The 25,255-nt window shown below is 41.6% G+C and overlaps 1 protein-coding gene across 1 annotated transcript in view; it reads right to left on the bottom strand.

Annotated features, from left to right (window-relative positions):
- Nucleotides 1-1,555: 1,555 nt before the first annotated feature.
- The window catches only part of SPATA16 (spermatogenesis associated 16), a 92,634-nt gene continuing 68,934 nt past the window's right edge, over nucleotides 1,556-25,255 (bottom strand). Inside the window, exons 7-11 of the mRNA XM_040567234.1 lie at nucleotides 24,597-24,743; nucleotides 24,264-24,376; nucleotides 17,741-17,905; nucleotides 13,320-13,403; nucleotides 1,556-1,958 (exon numbers count right to left, since the gene is read on the bottom strand). Coding sequence (XP_040423168.1) covers nucleotides 1,836-1,958; nucleotides 13,320-13,403; nucleotides 17,741-17,905; nucleotides 24,264-24,376; nucleotides 24,597-24,743 — 632 coding nt within the window. The 3' untranslated portion in view covers nucleotides 1,556-1,835. The remainder of the gene's footprint in view (nucleotides 1,959-13,319; nucleotides 13,404-17,740; nucleotides 17,906-24,263; nucleotides 24,377-24,596; nucleotides 24,744-25,255) is intronic.

Genomic DNA, 25,255 nt, shown 5'->3' with positions numbered 1-25,255 from the left:
GTGTAAGTTTTTCTGCCCTACCTGAATGTCAGATATCTGAAAGTGAACTGTCACATCTTGTCTCGGGTCTGGGGTTCCTCACAAGGCCCTGCAATGAGCCTGGTATGCCGCGCTCAGTGCACCAAGATCGACTTTTTCATGTTGCACAGACTGTTTCTCAGTGGCAGTGTTGTTTTTTTCCCCCCAAAGATCACCTCTTTTCATTGCCCTTTTTTAACCTGGAATGATGAAAAGAGTATACGTGATTTGTATAAAATAGTGCAGAATTGTAAACTAGTTACATCAATTAAGAGTATTTGCTTAAGAGCCTCATGATTTACCAAACTGTGTGTTGACTGTGACTTGATGATCCATGGGGAGGCAGTCTTTCTGATTAGTATGTGTCTGCTCATCAAAGATGGATGATTGCCACTATGTGTCATAAAACTTCATCTGACAAAACCAACTCCATTGCAAAATAATGCTGTCTCCAAAGGGCAATAATTCTTCGTTTCTATGTCCCACATGTCTGAGCTTGAGCTAGCTCAGATTTTCTCGGAAAGATTTCTTTATACTTACTCTGTTAACGATGAACAAACGACTATCAAAGCTTTTGCTGGTTCCCTCTTAGTTTTAAAAAAAATCTTTTACGAGAGCCTAGGAAGGTGGTCTGTAGCAGCTAAAAATCTGCAGGATTTAGACTCCTATTCTGTGATAAATAGATAATGGGAATTAAGTGGCTAAATACCTTTGAGGTCCTGGATTTCAATTAAATCTTAATGCTTGACTGGATTTTTTTCTATCTTTTGTTTTAAAAGTTACCTTTGAATGAGAAATTATACGGAACTGAATCCTATTTTCATAGGTTGAGGTTATTTTCTTACAAAGTAAATGCAGTGAAGGAAAAGGAAATGCCAGCCTTAGAACAGACTGCACACATCAGTTAAGGATGCCTACCAAACACCATCCGATAAGGTGATCTCTATTGAAAAGTAGATCTTTTAAAACAAAATAAAATCTGTGATTCTGTGAAATAAAAAATTTTCGTCTAATGGAGGAAAACTTACCCTTAGGGCACAGACCAGAGCAAAGGGCTCCAAGTTCTTAATCTGGAGCAATGCAGGGCTCTGTTTTGTGCTTCTCTTTTTGTTTGTCGTGTTTCTTGCACTCATCCTTGCTTCAGCTATAAGGTGCGGGCTCCCACGTGTCACCTTTTGCTAGTACCAATAGCTGTAGTGTAAAACTTAATGTGGCAGGAAGGCAATGTGAGGCCAAATTCCTTTTAGCTAAGTGACTGGGGGGATGCCTGTCCTCTGCCCTTTTTGTGTGACAACCAAGCCAGGAGGATTTTACAGGCTGTGGCTACAGAATATCCTCAGGTCAGAAAATCCATATGAGCTTCCTCTTGAAATTTAAGCCATTTTGGCCTTGTGTGCACACAGGCTCAGCTCTGTAAAATCAAGTTACGGGCTGCAGAGGTGCGGGCAGGTAGCTGGGCTGTGGCCCCAGGCAGTTTTCTGCAGTTGGCTGTATCTTGGTGTGGGTATAAACCATTAGAAGCCCTCCCCAGCTTTTTCCTCATGGATGTAGAGAGAAAAATGCACCACTGGGTGTTACTGTTTAAATAAACAAGACAATTTAAAATAAGACTTGCGTGGACGTTATTCCAGCCAGTTAAGGCTAATGAAGTGCAGGAGTGTCTTGCTAAAGATACCCCATAGCGAGGGGAAGGCTCATTAAGTGGAAAGGTGGCTTTTGCTGACCTATCTATCAAATATCTACAGTGTTAATTTTCTCGTTGGCTGTGTGGCCATGTCTTTAGGGCTGGTGAGGGACAGCTTTGTATTTCCTAGGCTCTAATGTTGCTGCGTATTTTGAAGCTTCTTCATTTTCGTTTTCTCCCTCCTAGCTGCTCTCAGCCTTTTGTTCTTTAAGTAACTGTCTTCTACTTGGTATAAGAAGGCTTCAATTATTCCAATCTGCAATTACAAAGAAGTGTCAGAATCATGTCCCTTTCCCTGTATAAAAGCATTAGAAACTTTGGCAATTAGTTTATTTCAGAACTAATTCTCATTAGAAAGAAAACCATGTGAAGGCACCTCTCGTACAATTGGCTGGAGTAATGGTACATGATTTAAAATTTTTTTGGTCCCTTTCTGTTTGGCCTTATGCATGCACAGATTCAGTTCTGTGAATTTGGATTCAATTACTTTACTGCTGTGGAATAGACTTTCACTGAAATCTGTGCATTGAAAACAGAAATTTATCACAACTCTGTCTTTAAATGGCATTGAAAAACAGCCACTTTAAAAGGAAGGGATGATGAGGAAATTAATCTCGGGCAAGTCTTTCTTGATAAGGAAAGAGAACAGAAGCTTCTGGCATTTATATGCCAAAAATCAGCACACGGAGAAAAATGAGTATTCTGCATTGCTATGGCATGAACCATTTTTCTATTAAATCAAAATGAAGTTCTGAATAAATATGTTTTCCCGTGAAATATAATTCACTGGGGAATGTAGTAAAAGAATAGATGACCTGTGTCCCCCCCAAATAAAAACGTAATTATTCTAATAAAGAGTACATTCAAATAGATAAACTTCATTGCAGGGCTGATTTCAAAACTGAAAGTAAACGTTCATAACCAAAAATAGATATTAATAGTACTGTGTACAGGTATTCTGTGAGCACCAGGCATTCATAATCTCATGGCTATCTCTCCCCATGCCCTACCTTTATTCATAATCTGTGTCAATTTTTGGTGTGCAACGTTCCTGTATGGTGAGGATGGGAACCATCTCCCTTCGCACTGAGTCATACTCGGGACCTAGAGCCTATATAACGTGAGGATCTAAAGAATCAATCTTCCAATTGCATCTTAAGCTGCAATCTTTGGGAAGAAAAAAAAAAAAAGGTCCTAATCTATCATCCTGACACTCATTCAGTGGAGCATTGCTTCTTTAGTCACAGCACTGAGCAGCTGACTGTGAATTAATCTGAGCATGGCTCACTATTGCATTTATTTGTATATTTTGCCGTTATTTATTTGTATATTGAGCCGTTAGGAAAGTGCTCTCAGCCCCGAGCTTGGAGCTGTGCGTGTTGGTGAGGGGCGTGCGTGTGATGGAGAGGCCACCGGGCAAGCACAGAGGTCGTGGGCAATTACTTCTGCCCCTCTGGGAGTTTGTCCTCCTGCTCCCCACGAGCTTGCAAGGGAGCAGTTTTATCCCATGCTGGTCACCCCGCTGGGCTTTGCTCCTCCGCTGCCAGGAGGGCCGCTGCAACAGGCGCCTGCGGAGGTTGGGGCTGGCTCTGGTGTGACGTGCTCACAATATGAACATGCAGGGGATTAGGGAAAGGAATCATTATGCTAGCCTCATTTTTAAGAAGCTGAAATAAAAGCTTAGGAAATCATTGATCTGCCAAAAGCAGGCAGGAAGTCTGAGAAAGACTAATCGCTTGGTGCCAAGCTCCAGTCCAGGGGCTCAGCCATAATAAAAACAACAAGCAAGCCCCCAAGGCTGTTCTGCAACAGACCAAATTAAAATGTCTCTGTGACTTCTGTGATTATAAAGAATCTGTTAGATTTTGGGAGTAGAGCTTGTGTTTGGCCGAGCACAAAGGGTGTGAAGAGGCAGGGAAATGGATCCCAGGCAAGTGGGGAAGGGGCGAGGGAGGTCCAGGAAGCGAGCAAAAGCCCCAGCAGCTCCTTTAGGACCATCCAGCGGTGGCCAAGCTGCTGGTGATGCCACCAGAGAGCACGGGATGGGATGTTGTTCCCACCAGGGCTCGGCTGCTGCTGTGTGCTTTTCATATTTATAGAATACCTGTCAACTCCAGCCCCCAAAATAAGTTCTAATATGGCATATCAGGGGTGGAAATAATAGTTGCTTACATAATTGCAATGCTACTGACACAGCTGATGAGCTGATGATGTTATTTGCACAGCAGTGATGACATTCAAACCCTCGCTGACTTACAATTACACTGTATGTGCTGAGCCCTGGCATGATTTAAATTACCACACAAACACAATGAAAATACAGTCTCTTGACAAGATAAAGGGGGGGGGGGGGGCGCTTAAAAATGTCTTTTTGGTGGCTGCAGTGTTCAGTAGTGCTTATTCATGGCTTTTTAGCTTGCACATTTCATTTTAAGAAAGTAAATTGGAAGCATTATGTTCTGCCTTTTTGCCTTGATTTAAAACCTCCCCGTGCCCGCTCTTCTGCTGTTTGACTGTGGTGAGCCACCTTCAGGGCTCTCGTTGGGAAATGCAAATTTTTAAAACCAATAGCTTCATTTTTTCTCTCTCTCTCTCTCTTTTTTTTTCATTTTTTTTTCTTTCAATAAGTGCTTAAAAAGGAATCTGTGTGGATGGGAGTGTGCAGAAGGACATATGTCACAGCCAGCCCCAACGTGACTAGCGTAAGGAGCGGGTTTTGGAAAAGTCTCGCGATTTACTCCCAAGCAGAGCAATAGCTGACCCCAGACTGCTGCTGAGCCTCAATCCCAGGGCTGTACAGCCAAACTCTGCAGCCACTATACAGGTTGAAGTGCCATTGTATATTCTAAAGCACCCCTAAATCCCACCACGGGAAGAGCCCTGCAGGACTTGATTCACAGTGGAGCGTTCACTGCCAGTGTTGCCAGCGATCCACACGAGGATTCACCCTGCACAGGGATCAATGCCAGGTCAGTCCTTTGCCCTTCTGTACATGGATTATGCTGTACGTGAATTATAACTTCATGGGCTTCTTCTCAGTAGAAGTTATCGAGTTGCTTGGTGACCTGAGTACTTATGGAGACAGTTTGGGCTTCAATGTATTTTAATCCTCCGCTGCTAAGACATCTTATTTTCAAGATATCCCAAGTATTTGCTCCCCCAGCTTCTCCCAGCAGCGCGGTGGCAGCATTTCTACTTTGGTTAAATATCTACAGACCAGGCCCAGCTAAAGGCTGCCCAATGCATCACTGCCCCTCAGTTCAAGTCGCTCCTGTTTCTCCCTCATTTCTGGCAGCTCCTGTCCCTATTTCTTTCACTGGGCTTTTCTCTCTCTGGTCTGGCCCCTGTGATCAGCTGGAAGGAGCAGGGAAAAAGGAGGTGGATAGTACAGAGAGCAAATTAAAAGAGGTGAGAAGCATTGCAATGGGGCCAGCCTGCGGGATGAACTGACTAGGGTCTCATCAGGCAAGGCATGTGTGGTTTCCCTTTGGCTTAGGATCGACCCAGACCTACGGCAGTTTTTGAAAGTGACTTTACATAGGTCCACACAAAGATAGGCCTTGTTTGCAGCATATAGAAGCATTTCCGATCTTGTCCTTCTGTAGGTGTTGTCCAGTGATGGATAAAGGGGAGCGAGCTGGCGGTCCTGCTCTCGGATGCTGTCCTGATTCCCTCGTGGCACGGAGAATGTACAAGCCACCTGCCGCTGCAGCTGAACTGCAACCATCAGAAGATTTCAGTGTAAAGGACCTCTGGAGGTCGTTAAGACCAACCTCCTCTGCAGAGCAGGGCTTCGTGGGGTTTCCCCTCTTTTTCTGAAGCACCTACTGCTTTTCTGCTAGTGTCCAATCAGTCACTTCTGGCTTTGTCCAGATGCATCTGGTTTTGCCCTGAAAAATGCACAAGGCTAGTATATTATTTGCTCTTCCTATGCACTCACTGGGATAAGACATCCCACATATGGTTCCTAATTACCTGATATGTACCAGCTACGAAGAGAGGCCACAGAGATACTATCCATCATGCAGGTGTTTTTGTCCAAGTCCTGATGGGCCACAGATGTCACGAAACTTGTCAACCTTTGCTGCGAGGGGGCTGTTCCAAGGAACAGATGCCCATGGTCGATGGCTTGCTGATGGTCCAAAGGAAGCTGCATGGCTTGTCCAAAACTGGGGGAGATATTTTCATCACAAACTAGCTTGTGTTTTTTAAAATACTGGCATGAATCTGAATATAAATACAAAGATAGCAGCAATAGAAGAGTTTTCGCCAGAAGAGAATTGCTGCTGAAGAGTTTAGAACAGCACAAATGAAAGAGCCAGGACAAACTCCCGAGGACAAACTCAGGTAGGAAAACAACTGTTTAAAAAAATGTAGATAGAAATGCAGCAAGAAGACTCTGTAAACTGTAAAACTGTAAAAGTATGTGTTACATGGATCCAAGTGTATACAGGCTCTATACTGCCTAAACATCCAAACTACTTAAATCCTGATACAGACTGGGGGAGTCAGTGTGAAAGAGGAAAGAGGTGCTTTTGAAAATGTATGCGGGAGCCATAAATAACAGGCAACAGCAAAAAGGATTTGGGGGCATAACAGAACCTATTCCTATTACTCGGGAGCTCTTAGTAATAGAAGGCGAATGAGCTGCCTTAAAACACAAAGTACCTCTCCATGTTTTCCTTTGTACCCCAGAGCTACTTGCTGAAGCACTCGTTGGGCTGAACGAAGGAACCAAAGGAATGGTATGGAAAGGGCCTGGAGGGTGAGCAGGGATGGCTGTACGGGGTGTGGAGGAAAAGCTGAGAACATGCCACAGTCATGATTTTACGGCTTGTGTGTTAAGTGAAGCATTTTTGAGCTGCTGTGGTTGGTTTTGGAAGGGAGTTGGGTTTGCACATAGCACATCATCTCCTGAATGGCCACGGGCAGGCCAGTGTCGTTTCCCTACGTTTGTCTGGCGATGCAACCCACTGACCGCACAATTCTCGCCTTGGACCCGCTTTTGGAAATGTTCATAGCTTTAGATGCTGATGCCAAAGATAAATGTGCTGTCCCTCACGCTCCATTTCTGCAGTTTCACATGCCTTGTGTGCATGCACTGCCTTCTTTAAAGAACGAGGTCTGACAGCACTGTCCACATTTCTACCCTGAAGGATGGAATTTAGTGAAACACTGAAAAATTAACAGGGTCTTAACACATTAGCAAGGCTCCAAAGCTAAAAGCAGATGGAAGAAAGAGTATTTGCTGATGGTAAACTGAATAAAAAAAACTGTTGATGCTGCTAATGAATTACATTTATTAAGCACCTTACAATGGAGATGGTCCTTCGGTACTTCACAAGCTCTACTGAATCACACTGTCCAGCTCAGTGTTTACTGTGAGCTGTCCTGTTGACTCGTGCTATCTTTCACAGCAGTAACAATACCTGGCAGCAGGTGTTTATAGGGCTGGAGACCTTTTCTAGCAGAGGGCACAGGTAAGCTGACTGCTCGTGTATAAGTGACAGCATGATTAGCAAGGGCTGGGGAAATATTTGTCTAAATCCATATGCAGGCACTGTTAATGTCCAGAATCGCCTGTGATTTAACTGCCAGGCAGCGACAACCAGATACATTATTCTGATGTCTGAGACATTTACTGCTCAATTGCCATATTTACTGGTATTTAAAATTATCCCATTGACTTATCTCACCCTATGGCTTGGTGGAATAGACCAGAGCTTTTCTTGCAACAAAACACTCCTTCCCACTCACATTACCAGTACTTTTGTTGTAGCTGTTGTTGTACCTACGAATTACGGGTATAAGTGATAAATTATGGGTATAAATGATACATGATATTAGACAAAGTGATTTGGCTGGAAAAAACAGACCCTCCTTCCTGCCTCCCTTTTCACAATGGATCCGTGCATTTGTAAAATGCCCGGCTGCATCACGGCCCTGGGGAGAGAGCAAACCAGGAGCCAGTTTCCTTCTGGTAGTGGCTAGCCATTCCCTGGCTGGTTCAGGAATAGCCAAGCTGAAGCACACCAAAACAACTTGGGAAGCCTGCCGGCTCTGAGAACAAGCACCGTTCCCCGTGGCTGTGGCATGGGCTTGGGTTACTGCACAGGACCCTACAAAGTCACATACAGCCAATAACTGCTGCAGTAGCCAGCACAATGCTATTCAGCAACACGTCCACTTTCCATCAACAAAATATGAATCTCCCTCCTTGCTTCTCTGGCTGACCAAATGCCTGGCAAGTCTACGGCCCTTTTCCATGGCTTGGTTTTCAATTAAGAGATAATGTCAGTGGAAGAGCACAGGTCATCAGATAGTGTTCCCCTGCTGCTGCAAAAGGCAGAGCTGTAGTAAGCAGAGGTCAACTGCTGAGAATCTGTGTGCCAGGCTAAAGAATTACATAATACGTTAGGCTAATTTTACTTCATTATATTCACATATATTAGTGCAGTTTTTGTTATATACTTATCCTTATGTAAGTTACATCTGTTCTTTATTCACTCATCCATGTTTGCTCTGTTTTCAGATTTATGAAACAGGCATTCCACTGAGCTCAGCAAATGATGGGCATAATAACTTATCTAAATTGCAAAGTATGTGATGCCCTTGAGGTAAACTCAGATGTAAAGGTTTTATGAAGTGTCTCACATGTAGAAGTGTAGGGAAGTGTTTATTTGCCAACTCCTGTCTATCCTTTGGCTGTTCAAATGATGTTAAAAGGATCCTATGAAACCACTATGAAAGCCTAGGGGCTAAATGGAGGAAAGAAGTAGAACTGCATTATTGTCTTCACAGAGCCAATATGGCACTTGCTACCTTATTGGGCTCTCCTCTCTCTGGATGTCAAAAGTTTATGGTTGATGGGCTCTAAAGTATCTATTTATTTAATGAAATGCCTCTCACTGTAACAATATTGTGAGGCTTTATTAATGAATTTATTGTTATGAGACAGGAAAACAATCCCCCTTATTTCTTTTCTTCTCTTACAAAACTGCAGAGAAGTGAGGGCTCTGTAGAGGAATGGAGGCCCCTTACTACCCCTTTAGGTATCTTAGATACCACAAACCCCTCCACCTGACCGTAGTGGCTATAACATCCTACAATGGCCATGCAGAGACCCGATTCCTTGAGTTATTCAGGGCCAAGCTTGATCACTACTCCCAACATTCATACTCGTGGCAGATTTCACTTAAATCTGTAACTCTGTTGGAAAAGCAGCTAGCCAACAGTGGCCAGACCTGGCTATTACAGTAGTGCCCCATTTCCTTAAAACTCAGTGGCTGCAGTACTCTTGTGCGACCAAGTTGAATTATCAGGGTATTTCCCCTCCATCTCTCTTGGAAATCTCCTGTTCACTGCTGTTGAGCCTTGTGCATCAGAAGTCATTGCTCAAACTGCTGGCCTGTCTGCCTCATTAGATTAATAAATTCAAATGTTATGGAATTAAGAAGAGAATTCACACTTCAAAATCCAGTAAGAAAAAATATTTTTCTGCCTTTGTTCACTGGTGAAGACTTAAGCCCCTTTATAAGATAGGCTATGATGCTTTTTCCCATAGTGTTTCCCACTGGCTACTTTATGAGGACTTTGCATTCACAGGGATGGCTTCAGAGAAGTCCCTTCTCATAAAATGCTGATGGTGTGATATTTCAGTACTTTCAAGATTCAACCTATACATTTGGACAGAGCCAGTAATTAAAAAAAAAATTCTAAGCCTAGTATGATGCCTTGCTGTAAGCCCATCAATCTGGGCACCAGCAAGTTCAGTTTGGGAATTTTTAGGAATACATTTGTTCCTGAAGTAGATTGGGACTCCTTCCCTCCCTTACTTGCTTGATGGGTCTTACCCCCAGGTGTCTGGGTTTCCCCGAGTTGCTGATACACAGGAATATCGCTGCCTCCAGCCCTGGCCACGCAGGCAGAGGGCAATGCACACTTCTCAGCCTATGGCAAGTTGTGCTGGCGACTGAAACAAGTCCCTCAGGGAGGGCAAAGATGGGCCATGGGCAAAGTTAAATTGTTGTAGACTCACTGCAGTGAGTGTCATGATGTATATTTGAGAATATCCAACTACCTGGACACATGGAGGGGTCTGAACTACTTGGTGGGTCTCTGTGAGCTGGGGAGCGGGGACATGGCCAAGCAGGGCACAGTGAGCTGCCACCCCACCAACTCCATCCCATGGACTTGCTGGTGGCTGGTGGAGGGGCAACTGCCCCGTGTGCCTGTACGCAGCGATACCAGCTCAGCTCAGGTTTATCCAGGGAGCTGCATGTCAAAGTGTCTGTAAAATCCCAGAGAACAGGCATGAAAGGGATTTGGAGAGGCTGGCCCAGCCCACGTTTCCTTTCCATTCTTCAAGGATATCTAAGATGTGGTTAAGCCTTTGCAGGGGGATGTTTCCTAATCTCCCAAAGTAATCTGGGCTGCCCTGGGTCAGGTCTCCTTGTGGCTGCAGAGTCCATAGCCTGCTAATACTGAGAAAGGCATCTCCTGAGTTGCGATGTTCCCTTTTCTCCAGCTAATCACTGGGTCATTTTTCTTTTTGTTGTATTTAAAGCTTCTGAAAATAATTAGCCCGTTTGAAAAATTGGTTCGCTTAAAAACATAAATTTGTCAGTGAATTGGGTGAGCAGTGCAATGCCCAAAACACTTGAAGCTACACATACATTACTACTTTGTCACTGCTGTAAATTCAAAATTGCCCAGATTAATTTCAAACTAATTTGATAAACCCTCCACTGTGACAAAAGGAAAAGTGTTTGGTTGTCAGGCTTTGTGCCCTGGTACGTCAGATTTCAGCCTGAATGAATTTTTTATGGCTGACTCTGGAATATAAAACTCTGAAAACAGTGGTTTGTAATGGCAGTTCTGACAGACCCTTTAACCGTTTGGAAAATAGGCACAGCTATAATTCTGCTGCATTAGAGAAAAATTTTGAGTGCTTTCATCAGGTGCAACAGCTGTTTCTATAGTAAGAGCCAAACTACACTGGTGGTAGCGTAGCTGTCAGCTTCTCAGAGTTTTGCACTTATAGCTGATTGTATAAACTCCTTTATGTTCTTTTTCACTTTCCAATATATGTAAATTAATTCAACAGCAAAATTACAATTAACTACCCTGTAACTAAATCTATGTGAAGGTTCTTAGCAGGCTCCTACAATCAGTGACATGTGATGAGCGAATGGAGAACCACTGAACTTTTCAAAATGGTTCTAGCACAAGTAAGTGACAGGCAGTAATCCATGCCACATCAGTTTTCTGTTACCAGATTTAATCCTTTTTAGTAATCTGTTAGGGTCCTTTAACCTGGTGTAACTTTCTAAATTAGAGCTGATTTAAGTGCAACATAAAAGACAAACAAACAAAAAAACAACAAGAAGCCAAACTCCCTGAGTACTTTCCTGGCTCTTCTATTAAGAAAGAAAATTTCTCTAGGAACATGCTGATTATGCTGGAATTAAATTTTGGAGAAAAGTAAAGTAGAAAAGAACTATTTGATGATGCTCTCCATTTCTTTGTTCTGAAATAATATATAAAAATATTTTTGTATTATGAAACAAACAGTGAGTTCTGCTTGGAACAAGATGCCCCAAATCAGATACAGTTATTCAAGCTGTCAAAAATGAAATGCAAAATTATTTTCAGAATGCAAACAAATTTTGAAGCACCACATTTTAAAATGCAGAGAGCAGATTTTCAGGCATTGAGCAAATTTTATTCCTAAATATAGAATTATGCGCAGCTTTGTGTGGCGTAATTTGGGATGCCAGTCCATTTTTAAATGTTAGCTTCATTTCAGTTAGGATTATACCGAAAGTTAAAGTGTCCAGAGAAATATAAAAGATTTACATGTATATGTACAAATACATCACACACACAAAAAAGATGTTTTACTAAATTTACAATGAAATATTAGCTGGTGTCTGTTGAAATATGTGGGAACCTTTTCAGCACCACCAACAGACTTTTAATGAACCTTTAATAAATATTTTGATATTGGTGTACTTAGTCTAACTTCCAGCCATGATCCTTTCTCTGTGGTTGTTCAGAGTTGTGAAAATCTGGCTGGTTATTTCAAACACCTAACTGTGAATTAAAATCCCAGCTTTTGGAAAAAACAATTGGAAAACTTTGTATATAATACTGAAGTCTGTTGTCTGAGAAAGAGAAAGATAACTGCCAAAGAAGCAGAGGGAATAAGTTATTTGTCAATATACTATTCACTCTTTGCATTCATATTTTATCAATATTTAGTATATATGGCAGGAAGTATGTATGCGATTGATAAATGTATATAATTTTATATTGCATGTATTTGTGTTGCAAAAGCTTCTCACACAATCTGCAGGCAGGTGTGAGAGATTTAGAGAATATCCTGGTGCGATGGACAAGCAATGGGAATATTCAATGTTTGCTTTACGTCATGAACATTCAAAAGAGATGTAACCTAGTTGTTCTATAATTTTTGGCATTTAAGTTCTGGTTACTGTCACCAAATATTCTATACTTTGAAAACTTTTTTTTAATGAGCCACCTATGTGACAGCTCGAGGAGGCATTATACCTGGTCTAGCTCACTCTCAGAGGTGATGCCTTCTGAAACTTTAATCCTAATGACTCGTAAATCCTGGCTCTGAACATCCCTGTACCCTCCTGTCACTTGTTTCAGACACCTCTGTCCCATTTGCTTGTCCTACTCACACTGATGCAGCGCAGGCAGCTTGGGTTCTCAGCATTTTCCCTGAGATTTGACTGTAAACCCTAAGTATCACAGTGGAACAACATCAAGTCCTGTCAGTGCCATAGTGCTCTGTCAAGTCTTGTCAGTGCCCTGTTGTCCGGACGTGGTACAGAGTGAGCGTGCATCTGCCTGGGGCCCTACAGAGCTGCGAGATTCAGTGTCAGAGCGATGCTGTGACCTGTTAGCAAAATTCTCCCTTCCCAGTGATGCATTGCCATCCTGCTCTCAGAAGGGGCTGAATGTCAATAGTGTTGAATGCCCAGAGTGAATTGCTTTGTTTTGAAAGGCTCTGTGCAAATATAAGATTCTCCCATTACATCCCAGCCTGACCTATTATTCACTACATCGGGTCAAATTCCTCTGCACAGAGAGCCAACACAAGGCTCCCCGTATTTCACAAATCCTGCAAGAATTACATTGACCGGTTGCTGAGCAGAGACTCCAGAGAAGCATTTACATGTCTGTTACATCTTGCATCACCAAAGCCTCATTTGAGCTCCACTGAGGGACCTCATTTGTTGGGATGAGTTTTATTCCCTAACAACTCACCCCAACAATTAGCACAGTACCCATACGACAAAGATGGAAGAGAAGCAAAATTATCAGCCAAAAATAAGCTATGCAGATTTCTTTTTCATTAGATAACCACAAGAGACTATTAACATGGACAAAGATCAGCCATAGGGGCTAAAGCAAGAAATGAATATGTATTTGTGGTTAGTGCCTGAGTGCTAAGAGAGTTCAAGGCCCGCAGACAGCTTTCAAATGGCACCTACTTTCTTTTCTACCTTTTGAACAGCTCTGGCTCAGGTGGACATATACTCCCCAAGGAACAATATGCTCTTCTGCCCCTTCTGCAGGTTTTTACCTTCTCAATTTTATTCCACACACGTTCTTTATCACTCCTTCTTCCTTCAAGGGTGTCCATGGCATCTGCCATTAACGACTGCAGCTGCGGCACCAAGATAAAAATTATCAGTGTGGAATTCACACAGAAATAACTTCTCTAAATACACAGATTAAAACCTAATTAAAAAATCATTTGTACGCTGATGATTTATTACTCATCTTTCACACAATGAGCACCGCCACCTCATCTTTGCTTCAGCCATTACACTGTATTATTGTGGATATAAAATACTTAACAATGGGAAAAAATCCACTGGAAAATTTGTATTAAAGCCTATATGTTTCTATGCAGGAAATGTTTATACTTGGTTAAGGAAGACTCAGGTTGTAAAGAACAGAGGTTCCATATTTCATTCTTTAGCTGTCCGGGATATTCTGTGTTGTACATGACTGCTTTTTAGTATTTCTCCCAAGGCTAATGTATCATAATTTAGGGCAGCATGTAAAACCGCACAAGAGGACAACACTAAAGCTGAGATGCTTTTACTGTAGCTGGGAGTATCTAGCTCATTTTCCCTTCTTTTACTATCCTTTTTCTTGGCAGACCCTTCCTCCTCCCCATCATTCAGCATAACAGACCATAAAAGCAAGGCTGACAATTTCTAGTGTAAACTATAAAAGGAAGCTGTAGGAAAATACTTGCTAATCTGTGCTTAGTGTTAGAGGCTAAAATTCAGGCTTGTTGTGGTATTGCCTCACCCTGTACCTTCTCCATGCACTTGAAAAATGTTTTGGTCACTCTTTATGCAGTAACACAGGGTTGTTAACAACATGGGTTGGATTCAGTGTTATCCTCCCATGGGCAGCCAGCACCAAGCATTTAGGAAGAAACTGGGAGAAACTTGTATTTAATACCTGGGGTAGTGCACTGCTCTGTTAGTTTTATTCCAAAATGTTTTGTTGTTTAAAGGGAGCAAACAATGCAAGAAATAGTTTTTGGTGTCTCTTCCCAAATTTGTTACACATTACCAGACTGGATAATAATAATAAAGTGTACGCATTCATACAGAAATTGTCTCTTCTTTCTGCACCTAGACTGGCAACAGTCTAACATGAGTACAAGAGGTGATGAAATTTAAAATGTCAATGTTTAGGCTTATCTGAGCAAGATATAAACATGCTATCTTGAGATTCAGGGAACAGACTTGTATTTCCTCAACTTTACCTTCACATTCAGGTTTTTGATGTTAAAATTCCCTGTCTGTGTCCCAACACGGGATAAAGGTATCTTTTGAATCTTACTTAGGGTCAGTTCCAGCTAACGCTGTGCTTGTGCAACCATTAAGTTGAATGTTATTGGCCAAAACATTTGATGAAACTTTTTTTTTTTGAATGTTATTGGCCAAAACATTTGATGAAAGTTTTTTTTTGGAAGTCATGCATCAGTATTCATGAAAACAAAACTGCAAATTTCTGCTTCTGACTCTAATGTTAAAAGAGTCAAGAAGCTGTCAGAAATTTTCCATCAGAATACTTTTATGACAGATAATCTCCTTCTATGAATCCAGAATAGACACAGCCCAGAGATTAAGCGTATTAAGGGCAGAAAGGGTAAAGCACAAAGTTTGCGTCAGAGCAGGCGGAGGGGAACAGGACAGGGAAGGAAGGGATTTCTCACTGGCTGTCCTTGGAGCAATTCCTCCTGAATAGGTTGAACAGGGGTCACCGGGGTAGGGACTGGGACGTGGGTCTGCCACCCCCAAACCCAACCGAGCTGGAGACTTCACTGCTTTGGGCAAGGAGTTAAGCCAGGAAACCTGGCTCATTGTGAAAAGGGCCCTGTGCCTGCTTTGGGTTTAGTTTTCATCACCCAAAGTTTTTCACTGGCTCTGCTGGCAGAGAAAAGGTGAATGCAATAGGAATGGACAGTTGGCAAACCAAAGTAATTCTTCCAAAGCTGATCTTTTTTTGGAAAATCCCTTCCTCCAAGGAAATTTTTATTTTCTTTATTTTTTTTTTTAATATCTTGTCCTTATTTGATTTTAAACTGAAATAGATTTTTTATTTTATTTTATTTTATTTTTTTTGACAAGCATTCATCTTGATTAATCATGTACAAATATGGTGACAGTGAAATCATAAACCTTGGACATGTTTTGTTTCAACAATTCAGCTGTTCAAGCTAACTGAGATCTTTATTCTCCCAGGGTCTATGAATAAATACTAATCTAAAAAGGCCTCAGCTCAAATTCTCTGTGCTATAGATTAGGACTTTATTTATTTAGTTACAGGAAGACATTTACAGAGAAGAGTTTATAACTGAAATGCCTTTGGGACCCTTGCTGTATCAGTGCAAATTGCACTGTTATAAATTCAACATGTTTTAAACTTTATGCAACTCATACTGTATGTGATAATAAACATTTGGCATCTTTAGCATTCTCCCACTACACAATTTAACTGCCTTCCTAGGTCATAAAGCCTTATCTCACCTTTCCAATGTAAAGTCAGAATGACCTGAGAGGAATTACTTTAAATTTTTATTAGCACAAGTGAGATTAGAATTTGGCCAGATGAGTCTTCATAAAAAATACCTTTAAAACTATTTAGATACCTCCTAGAAAGATAGCTTAGGAGTGAGAAGCAGGTGGAGGGGAGCGGGTGCTGCCATCCTGTCCCTGTGGCCACAGGCGGCTGCAGGCCGCCAGGGCGCACCAGTACAGCCCAGTCCCACCAGTGCTTCCTCCTGCCTGCAGCCCAGTGGAGGGAAGGGAACGGTGCCCAGGCTGAGCAACGAGGGATCTTCTGCTCGCTGCGGGATGGCTCAGATAAGCAGGCCCAGCGGTGGGCAGCCATGTCCTGAGCTCAGTGCAGTTGTGATGTGGCCGAGGAAGCAGTCTCTCATGGCACCAGGAAGGGCAAGGGCCATTAAATCACTCCCCGGTGAAGCCAATCTGCACATTTGTGCTTGCAGATGTGTTTCTTAACAGTGTGATGCCTGAAGTTCCCTAAAATATTCCAGCTACATGGTGTCTGAGCCTCTATTTGCATACACAGACCAAAGATATAGTTTACAAGGGGACAACAAGACAAAGAAAAAAATGAATGCTGAATTAATGCATTTTAATGCTCCAGACAGAATAGCTGGTAGAGATTTTCTGCCTTTTTCTTTTAAAAGACATTTTTACCTTGGGCTCAGCAAACAAAGCATATGTGTTTTGTTGAAAGATTTCGATCCTCTCACTGAAATCCTCCAGGAGGCACCCTCACTCTGCCCAGTCCTGCCCCGACAGGCTGAGGACCTTTGTCTGGGCCGGCCTGCAGCCTTCCTCAAAAAGGTTTCCAGGGAGGTCAGGCTTGTGATTACTACATGACAAGATACAGGCAGCAGTGTAATAGCCTGCATCTAGCTTGTGATGTACTGAAAATATTGCACCCTGGAGAAAACCTATAACTGAAATATGTACCAATAACTCCAGACCCTTTAGTCAGCCTTGAAATGTGGGCCTGCTGAAGTTTAATACTGGCAGACTTGCATCAAAAGGAGAATATCTCCTTGTAACGCAGTCTCTTTGCTGTGTGGCTTCCCCTTCTATGGAGGCCAGACCTCACGGCCTAGCAGGCCTTGCAGCAGCTGCAGGCCTCTGCTCGCCATCCCCGGATCTCTGCAGGGCCACAAACACGTGTCCAGGGGCTGGCTTTGAGAAAACTGAGAGTCTTTAGAGGACCAAAGTCAGATCATCAAAACCTGGCTGCGTTTACATTTGGGGACTGTGGGAAGGATTTTTTTTTTTTTTTTTCCAGGCTGAAATGTGTAAAATGTGCCTGAGCATGATCTCCATCCCTCCATGTCAGGAAACCGAGCAGCCTTGTGGAAGAATAACCATGCACTTGCAGCACTTTGTAGTCGCAGGTTATTGATGCGTTATCACGCGAGTAGTGACCCCGGTCTTGCCACAGCCCTGCTTGCATCACTGCTTTCACTTTACAAAGGGACAGCCTGCTTCGTTGAGAGACAGGGAGCAAGTTGTAGATGGAGCTGGGAACAAAAATCTTTTTCCTCCTTTCTCCCTTGTCTTATGCTTTAACCAGATTTGGCCTGCTTTGCTGCAGGTGGCTTCTGATGTTAGGTATCTTAACGTAGCACAATCTGAATAATTGCAATCATTTTCCCAGACTGATTTGGGCAGGTCTGGGGGAAAAGAAGAGGTTTTAAAAATATGCCTACAGATGAGTCATGCTGGTTCTGTACAAGTCATCCTTGCAGGTGATTAGCATCTCAGACAAGGCACTGCAGCAGGATTTTAAAACTACTTCAGGTCCACACATTCAAAAAAATGACTTCCAGAGAAAATTGCAGCGCAGCACTCTGCCCCAACCCTTCCCTCCCTGCCTTCCTGCCTGCAAAAGGCAAAACAAGGATTAGAAATGAATGCTCACCAGTTCAGCATCCTGCTGACTGATGTCCTGCAGATAGGGAATGGATGCTAGCTCAGCCATCGCTTGATTAATCACCTGGGACTGTTCCGTGACTCGCTGCAACCGGCCGAGGATGCTGGCGTAATGCAACTTCTCTATCACATGTGAACACGCACAGAAGTTGTCCTGTTCTCTCAAGAAAGCAAGTGGGTTAGAGGAGAGTCACAGAAAACACACTTATCCTTTTGAGTCTTATGCCTTGAGGCTTATCTTCATATATATTTACTCTGGTAATACTATAAGCAATATGGCATCCAGCACCTTTAAGATAATGCTTCTGACAATCTTTATAGGAGAAAAAGACTTTCTTTCTACAATCTCTCTAGTTGTACTAGAAAAATAAATATGTAGTCATAATATGTGAAGGGGAGAGAGCAGATAACAAACATGAATGCAATTTTCTCATTTGGAAATGGCTTTTCAATAATCCCCTCAGTTAAATATTATCTGACTTTTATGGATTGCTTTTAAAGTTTCAGTAAAGAGGTTGAGGAAACCGTGCAATGGCTAAGCCTATGGTTTGTTTGCAGACTAGGGAAATCCATAGTTTTCAAATATACAGCCCTGAGGAGCTAAAACCTGCAGAGGTGGTCTCTGATCCTCCAGGCACGTGGTAAATTTTAAGTATGTGCATACAGAGGCTCAGTCAAGTGCTTGCATAAAATCTCAGCACCTGCTGAAGTGTTTGATGGATGGCAGCCCTACTACCATATTTTCAAAAGTGTTCTGATGCCAAAAATGCAAATGAGCACCCTACTGAGATTTTCAAAAGCAATTTGGCCTAGATTCTTGACAAAATGTAGCCATTGCTTATCTGAATGCTCAGCCATTCTGAGTGAAATTTCCATTCATCTAATCAGGGTTGTGAATGTTTAAGTGCCTGAAATTGCAAGTATTGGCATAGATTTTCAAAAACACTTCCAGTATTTTTAGCAGACCTTTGTTCTGGCAGTACCATATGGTGGCGTGTTGATGCTGCCATTTACATACGCTTTGGTTCCCAGGTAGCTGATTCTAGGTCCAATCATACAGTGAGCAGGGTGAATGGAAAGTTTTGAAATAAATTTATTTTTCAACAAATGGTGTCCTCCTTTTAAGATCAACTTCTCTTGACAAAGAGTCTTGATCTTTTGATCTGATCTTGATTTTGGTTTTGCAGAAATTTGCACTGGGAAAGCATCAAGTGGCTATAGAAATCGTTACCAAAATGACTAAGAACATCATCCTTATGTCAAATTTAAGTATTTAATAGCAATACTCTTCTTCCTTCCTTTATTTATGGAAACATTTTTATCCCTTTTAATATAATATATAGCATAATTGTAAAGTAATATAAAGTAAAAGACCATACTTTGGAGGCTGCTGTCAGGAATTCAGCTATAATCTAGGAAGTCCAGATATGAAAGCAACTGAGAAAGAAAGAACTGAGCCAATGAATTTCCATTAGCACCAGACACTGCACAGGGAAGAGGAGCTCTGGTCAGCAGTTCTTTCAGTATTGCAGATAGCTCCAGTCAGCTGTGTTTGGAGAGGTTAATTTAAACCCAAGTATCACGGAGCAGAGATGCCAGCATGGTAGAAGATACCTCTTTTGAGAGAAGTGTGGTTTGATTAGTCTATTAATGAAAATGCCAAGAGCTTATTATTTTTCTCAATAAACATAATGGAGGGCTAAATTCTAAAGAGAGTAAACAACTGAAAAGGGAAGAGGGAGATAAAATGATGATAACAGAAGGACCATTGTGTATAAATAGGTACAAGTAATACCGGGGTGGCAATTAAGCTTCTTATAATTCAGGTTGAAGATCTTTAGTGTGTTACAGCAAGAATAGAAATATCAGAAAGCCCAGCTAGTTCTAAGGCAGATTTTACTCAATTTATGAGCAGGATATTATGTGACACAAGGGTGTATAATAGGAGGTGATTTGACTTGAGGAGCCAGGAGAGCCGTTCCAGTCCTACCTTCTTATGAACTTCTGTTGACCCATCTCTAAGAGGGGAGCCCAAGACAACTTGCTTACAAACTATTTTTATGAATTGAAAAGTCCTTTTCTGTGGGTCTGACCTAGTAGTAGTAGGATACATTAGGACAGAAAAGGATTTCTGTGATCTCTGATATGTGAAATTGTAAGTCTGACACAGTCTAGTTAGTATAGCAATAGAGCAAGGAACAAAACGGAGCCCTGTCTCCAACTAATCATCGGTGTGTGAAAGCCAGATAGCTGTGTCTCCAGAGACAGCTGTGCACATTAAAATAAGGAGAAGCAATCAGTTAATGAGATAGAGAAAGAGGGCTCTTATCAACATAAAATAGACAAACAACGTTTTAGGTACAGCAAAAGGTTTTTCCCTGCTATTCTTGAAATCCACCCAAAACATTTTGTGTAAGTGTTAAGAAATGAGCATATTGAGTCATCAGCTGCAAAAGCAGGTAGAAATCCTCTCTCACCATGCTGTGTCTGTTGGGGGCTTCTCCAATGATTAAGAAAGTAAAAGCAAAAAGAAAACGTTTTTTTCCTTACTTGACTCCCCAGAAAAATATGAGAGCATATCATGTAGCTATAGGAAACAAACTGTGCATCTGTGCCAACATGCACTCTGTGGACATAGCAATAATATTTAAGTTTATATTAGGTTGGAAGTAAATAAATAAGTAACCAACATCAGTTTTTGTTTTTGTTTTGTTTTAAAAAAGGGGTACTAGAGAAAGTTGAACATTGTCAGTGGTGGTCTTTCAGTGACAATGAAAAATGCAGAAAGAGACAGTAAATAACTGCTACCAGGAGAAAAAATTCCACAGGGAACTGAACCACATGATGAGAATTGCATGAACTATAGCAGAATTCAAGGGGCTACTAAGCTGCAGTAAAAAAATAATAAAGTGGCCAAGCAATCAGATGAAGCTGAAACCAGTTCAGGAAGGTGCAGTGAAGGTTAAATAAAGAGCAAACTTAAATGGAGACTTCAGTGAGAAAGAGAGTTGGCTCATTTAATAACGTGTCCCTTCATTTACTGAGAATTTTGGGATGGTAGCTCCACCTTTTGCTTTAATCTGTTCTTAAAAAAAAGGAGTCATCGCTTATGCCACTTCTGTTTATAAAGTTGAATTCCTGAGTGCCAGAAGTGGTAAAGAAGAAGCAAAGCGAAGTGGCTGGTCAGCCTAGATTTAAAGCAGCATCTGTCACATCCAACACACGTGGAATGTCTAACTATCATCTTTAAGTGCACCACTTTGCAAAGGTCTGGGGTGTCCCCAGTAGTTCTTGACAATTGTGGCATCTTTACTGGTATTTTTCAGCTCAAAATCTGAATGAAGTTATGCCTTGCAAAAAGCTCGGTAGTGTATTGCAATAACAAGCAGGAAAATCCTTCATCATGTTTCTTTAATGCCCTTGGTATGCTCCAGAAAATGTATGCTGAAATCTGTATGTAGTAAACACTTTCCCTCTATTAAAAAATAGACATCAAAACAGTGAGATCTGTAACTGTACGCATCATGCTGTGAATCATATGGTAGGTTTTGCTCACCTTTATGAGATGAGCAGTCTAATAAGCCCCTCTGGCCACTGTTTCTCCTGTAAAGTAGCATCATGTGCCATCGACACGGGACTACAGGAGGAGAAAGGCAAACTTGGTGCGCACAAAGCAGCAAATTACCTCAGTGAAATCACTTGATAGAATAACTACTTGTCATTGCTGGTAATCTTGGTTGCAATAACAGTAGCTGAAAGTCTGACTGATACCTTTTTTTAAGGCAAATAAAATAACCTTTCTGTCATGGCCTGTGTTTCTGGGCAGCTGAGGTTTGTGGGGTTTTACCACCAGCAGCAGACAGTGCACAGGGGCCAGACTGCTGTGTCCTCTCTCACGCCTCTTGTTTTGCAATACTTAAATGTCCCTTTGAGTTAAATGGGACTGGCTGTTCTTTATGAAGATGAGAGGGCAAATGAAAAATGCTCTGCTTTTTTAATCATTAGCTTCATGTCCTATCAACAGTGGCGCGTGTACAAATCATATAATTAACTGTAAGCTGTGTAGCTGCAAAACTGAGGTGGCAGAACTGACTTATATTAAGTGTGTTGCCATTGCTTAATAAGCTCTGCTTTAGCACTGAGACATTTCTGTGAAAAAAATAATAATCTGATTAGGACAAGCATTTTGGATTGCACATTTGCAAATGAAGAAGAGGGTAGAAAGGAATATTAAAAATAAACACATTCCCTTATTGTCTTAAAGTAAGTTGTAATACTAATGCCTGTATCTGAGGTTTGTCTTGCAGAAGTTTTAAATTTAGTTTGTGTGACGGATAGCTGGTGGAATCATATTTCTAGCTTGAAGAAAATTTTGGAATACTTTCAAGGAAGCAAAAGTGGCTAAATCTCTGCCAGGTCCATAAAGAGATTTTAATCACCAGTAGCAGAGCAGTTATGGCTCTGTGCCTATCTGCATTATCAGATATAATTCGCTTTGTCATTTTACTCTTTGGGTCAGAGGTTCTGTCTTGCCCAGATTATTTCGGTGCTATGAAAACTGAAGGGCTAGTGAATATGTTCCTACCAATAATGGATGTGGAATTGGCAGCTGTTTGTTCTAACTCAGTGATGATCTCTTCTGTCTTGGGGTTTTTCTTTTCTGTATCCAAACTCCCATGCTGGTGCCCTGGTGACTGGTTATAAATCTGTCGGAGCATGGTTCAGCCCTATTACCCTGTTCTGCCTTGTGCAGACCTTGCCCAAACCACCTGGCTGCTATGCTGACCTCCTTGAATAGAAGGCAAGTTTGCTGCTGGCTTGTGGTGCTGGGATTTCACCCTGTATTTTTGTTAACCTTCTTCTGTTTCAGCAAGAATATTTAGATGTCTGAGGTGGCGTCCAGAGCTGGTAGAAAATATTACTGTGTAGGAGCAGTGTAAATTTATACAGCTAGTGGGGACTGGCTTGAGTAATCCCAGCATACCTCTCTGCTCTCGTCTCTTATGAAATCAGTTTGTTTTCTTTTCCCTATACCCTGGATGCCAGATACCATGTATCTCTGTTCGAACCATGTGGTCCTGTTCCTCCAAATTCATTTATAGAATAGGATAGTTTTAGGGAATCTAAAACATATCACTTTCCAGAATTTTCCTCTTCCTGATATTCTTTAGAGACTGAATAACTGCAATACTGGAACCTCACCTCTGAAAACTCTACATTATACCAAAAAAAAGAATTGTGGGGCATAAACACAAACACACAAACAACACCCCCTGGAGTTTTACAGGAGCTTTGATAAGGACCAGGGTTTTATTCTGTACCCAGTATCCAATCCACCATTTGTTTATTCTTCTAGTTTTGTAGATGTTGAAGTGCAATGCACACGGCAATAGCAGATGTTTCACTTTCCCAAAGATGCTTCTCGTACTAGCCTGCACATCAATAACCTGGGCTTTTGGTCATCCAAAGGAAGCATCCCATGGCTTCAGGAAAGAACGGGAAAGAAGAACCTGTGTGATTCCTAGTGGATGTGTGCCCTCAGCCTGCCCCACTTGCCTCACACTGAAGAAGATGCTTTATGAGCACCCATTTTGGCAAAGCACTAAGCACCTTTACCTCCCACTAAGCCTGTGAGTTCAAGCACTTACTGTTTCAGCAGCTGCTCTCCGAGAGTAAAGGAGACATAGATCCCCCAAATATCTAGCTAATGTTTCTTCCTTGCTAGGAGTTGCTAAGTAGCAGTTCTTGTCAACCTCCTATCTGGTATCAAAGCCTAAGAATATAAATCCTGTGATTTGCTAAGACACCCTGATGAGGAAATGGCTCCGATTCCTTCAACATACAGAAAACTAAAAAAACTGTTATTGCTAGGGAAAAAGCATTAAGATTAGCATTTACAATCTGGGGAGGAGAGGCTTCTTCCACTTATTTTCAGGAGAATAATTTAAGAATTGAATTAAAACAGTCTAGTCTACATGCAAATTTGATTTTTGACCTTTTGTGCTAATCAAAAGCCATGGTGCTAAAAAGCTGTGTACATTATTGCAGAAAGTATGGACTAGAATTAACTAATATACCTTCAATATGTTTGTAACAGATTTGAAGGTTATTTCACATACTTTACTACATAGGGATCAGGATCTAAATCACTAGAAATACTTCAAGCAGCAATTATTAACTCTTGATGGAGAGCCTTGTGATAAGTGTAGAGTATTATGGGTATTAAATATACAGAGTAGTTTTGGTGGTTATGTGAAGTAGGGATATAATAGGCCATAAGGGTTTGAGAAAATTGTACGCAAAGTGATTTTAAACTGGGTACACTTAAAAAATTAGGGCTTCTTTTAAAAAGTATCTAAAACTCAATTGAACTCTATTCCTAGCACAATTAGCTGAGCATTTCTGGAGTATGGGGAGAATGGAGTACCCACCAAAAAGCATACATCTTTCACATGCACACTGACTTCTGCTGCTGCATACATGAGGAAATATTAAGTGAAGTTCATACCCACCGTTAATTTGGTGCTTCTTATAAAATCCATGACTGGCACGATCTTTTTCCCAACAGTCTCCCAATGTCTTCTTGCTTCTTCTTTAGAGATAGGACTGAAAGGTGCCTTCCGGTCTAAGAAATGAAATCACAAACTGTGTACCTTGTTTATTCATCTACATTTTGCACAGAGGATCTAGCAGCATGATGGAGGTACACTGGAGGAGAGAGGCTGATGGAGTCTGAGATTCAGGCACAGATAAATGGGTCCTGAGAGATCCCTGGTCCCCCTCATTCAGCAAGGATTGAGGAGGTCACCCCTGAGCTATCACATCTAGTAAGCAAGTTGGCGTACCTGAAAAGATTGGCAGTTTTCTACTTGACAGCTTTTCCAATATTTTTCCAATGTGTTTGCTTCTGAAACCCAGAGTTAGTAAGTACTGCTGGGGAGGAGGAGAAGACCACTCAGTTGTCTGTGGCAAGATATGAAGTCCATGAGGATCTGGAATATGAAAATGAAAGTAATTTCCACTGTCACATTTCTTTTCAGTTGCAATAGATGCTACCTTTTTTTGGAGGAAAATACAGGAAGTCTAAGAAGGAATGAAATGTAATCCAAAAAGCTTGCCAAAACAAAGGTGACCAAAAAAACCTATCCAGCTGTCAGTGGGTTTTGAAATTCCAGACTTTGCAACCTTTTCCATCAGCAGCGTAAATTTTGCTGATGCATTGGATAAATATGTTTTTACACTTTTCAATGCTGATCATCCAATGCATTAATAATTCAACTCTTCATGAATGTAAGATCCTTATTTTTTAACTGTGAAACAAGCTGGAGTTGTTCCCCCAATTTATGACATTTGATTTTCTACAGCTGTGGGTTTTTACCATCACCACCACCACCATAGTCCCAGGCTATGTTTGTGCTGTGGCTTCTCCAGAGTTTGTGACGCCCCTGCTGAAAAGCCAGCATATCTGCCTGCCCCGACCTGAGCGAGGACAGATGCTCAGAGA

The sequence above is a fragment of the Cygnus olor genome, chromosome 9, assembly GCF_009769625.2.
Source record: "Cygnus olor isolate bCygOlo1 chromosome 9, bCygOlo1.pri.v2, whole genome shotgun sequence".
NCBI lineage: Eukaryota > Metazoa > Chordata > Aves > Anseriformes > Anatidae > Cygnus > Cygnus olor.
The sequence above is the reverse complement of the archived record's forward strand: the minus strand, read 5'-3'. Positions and strand labels throughout refer to the sequence as shown.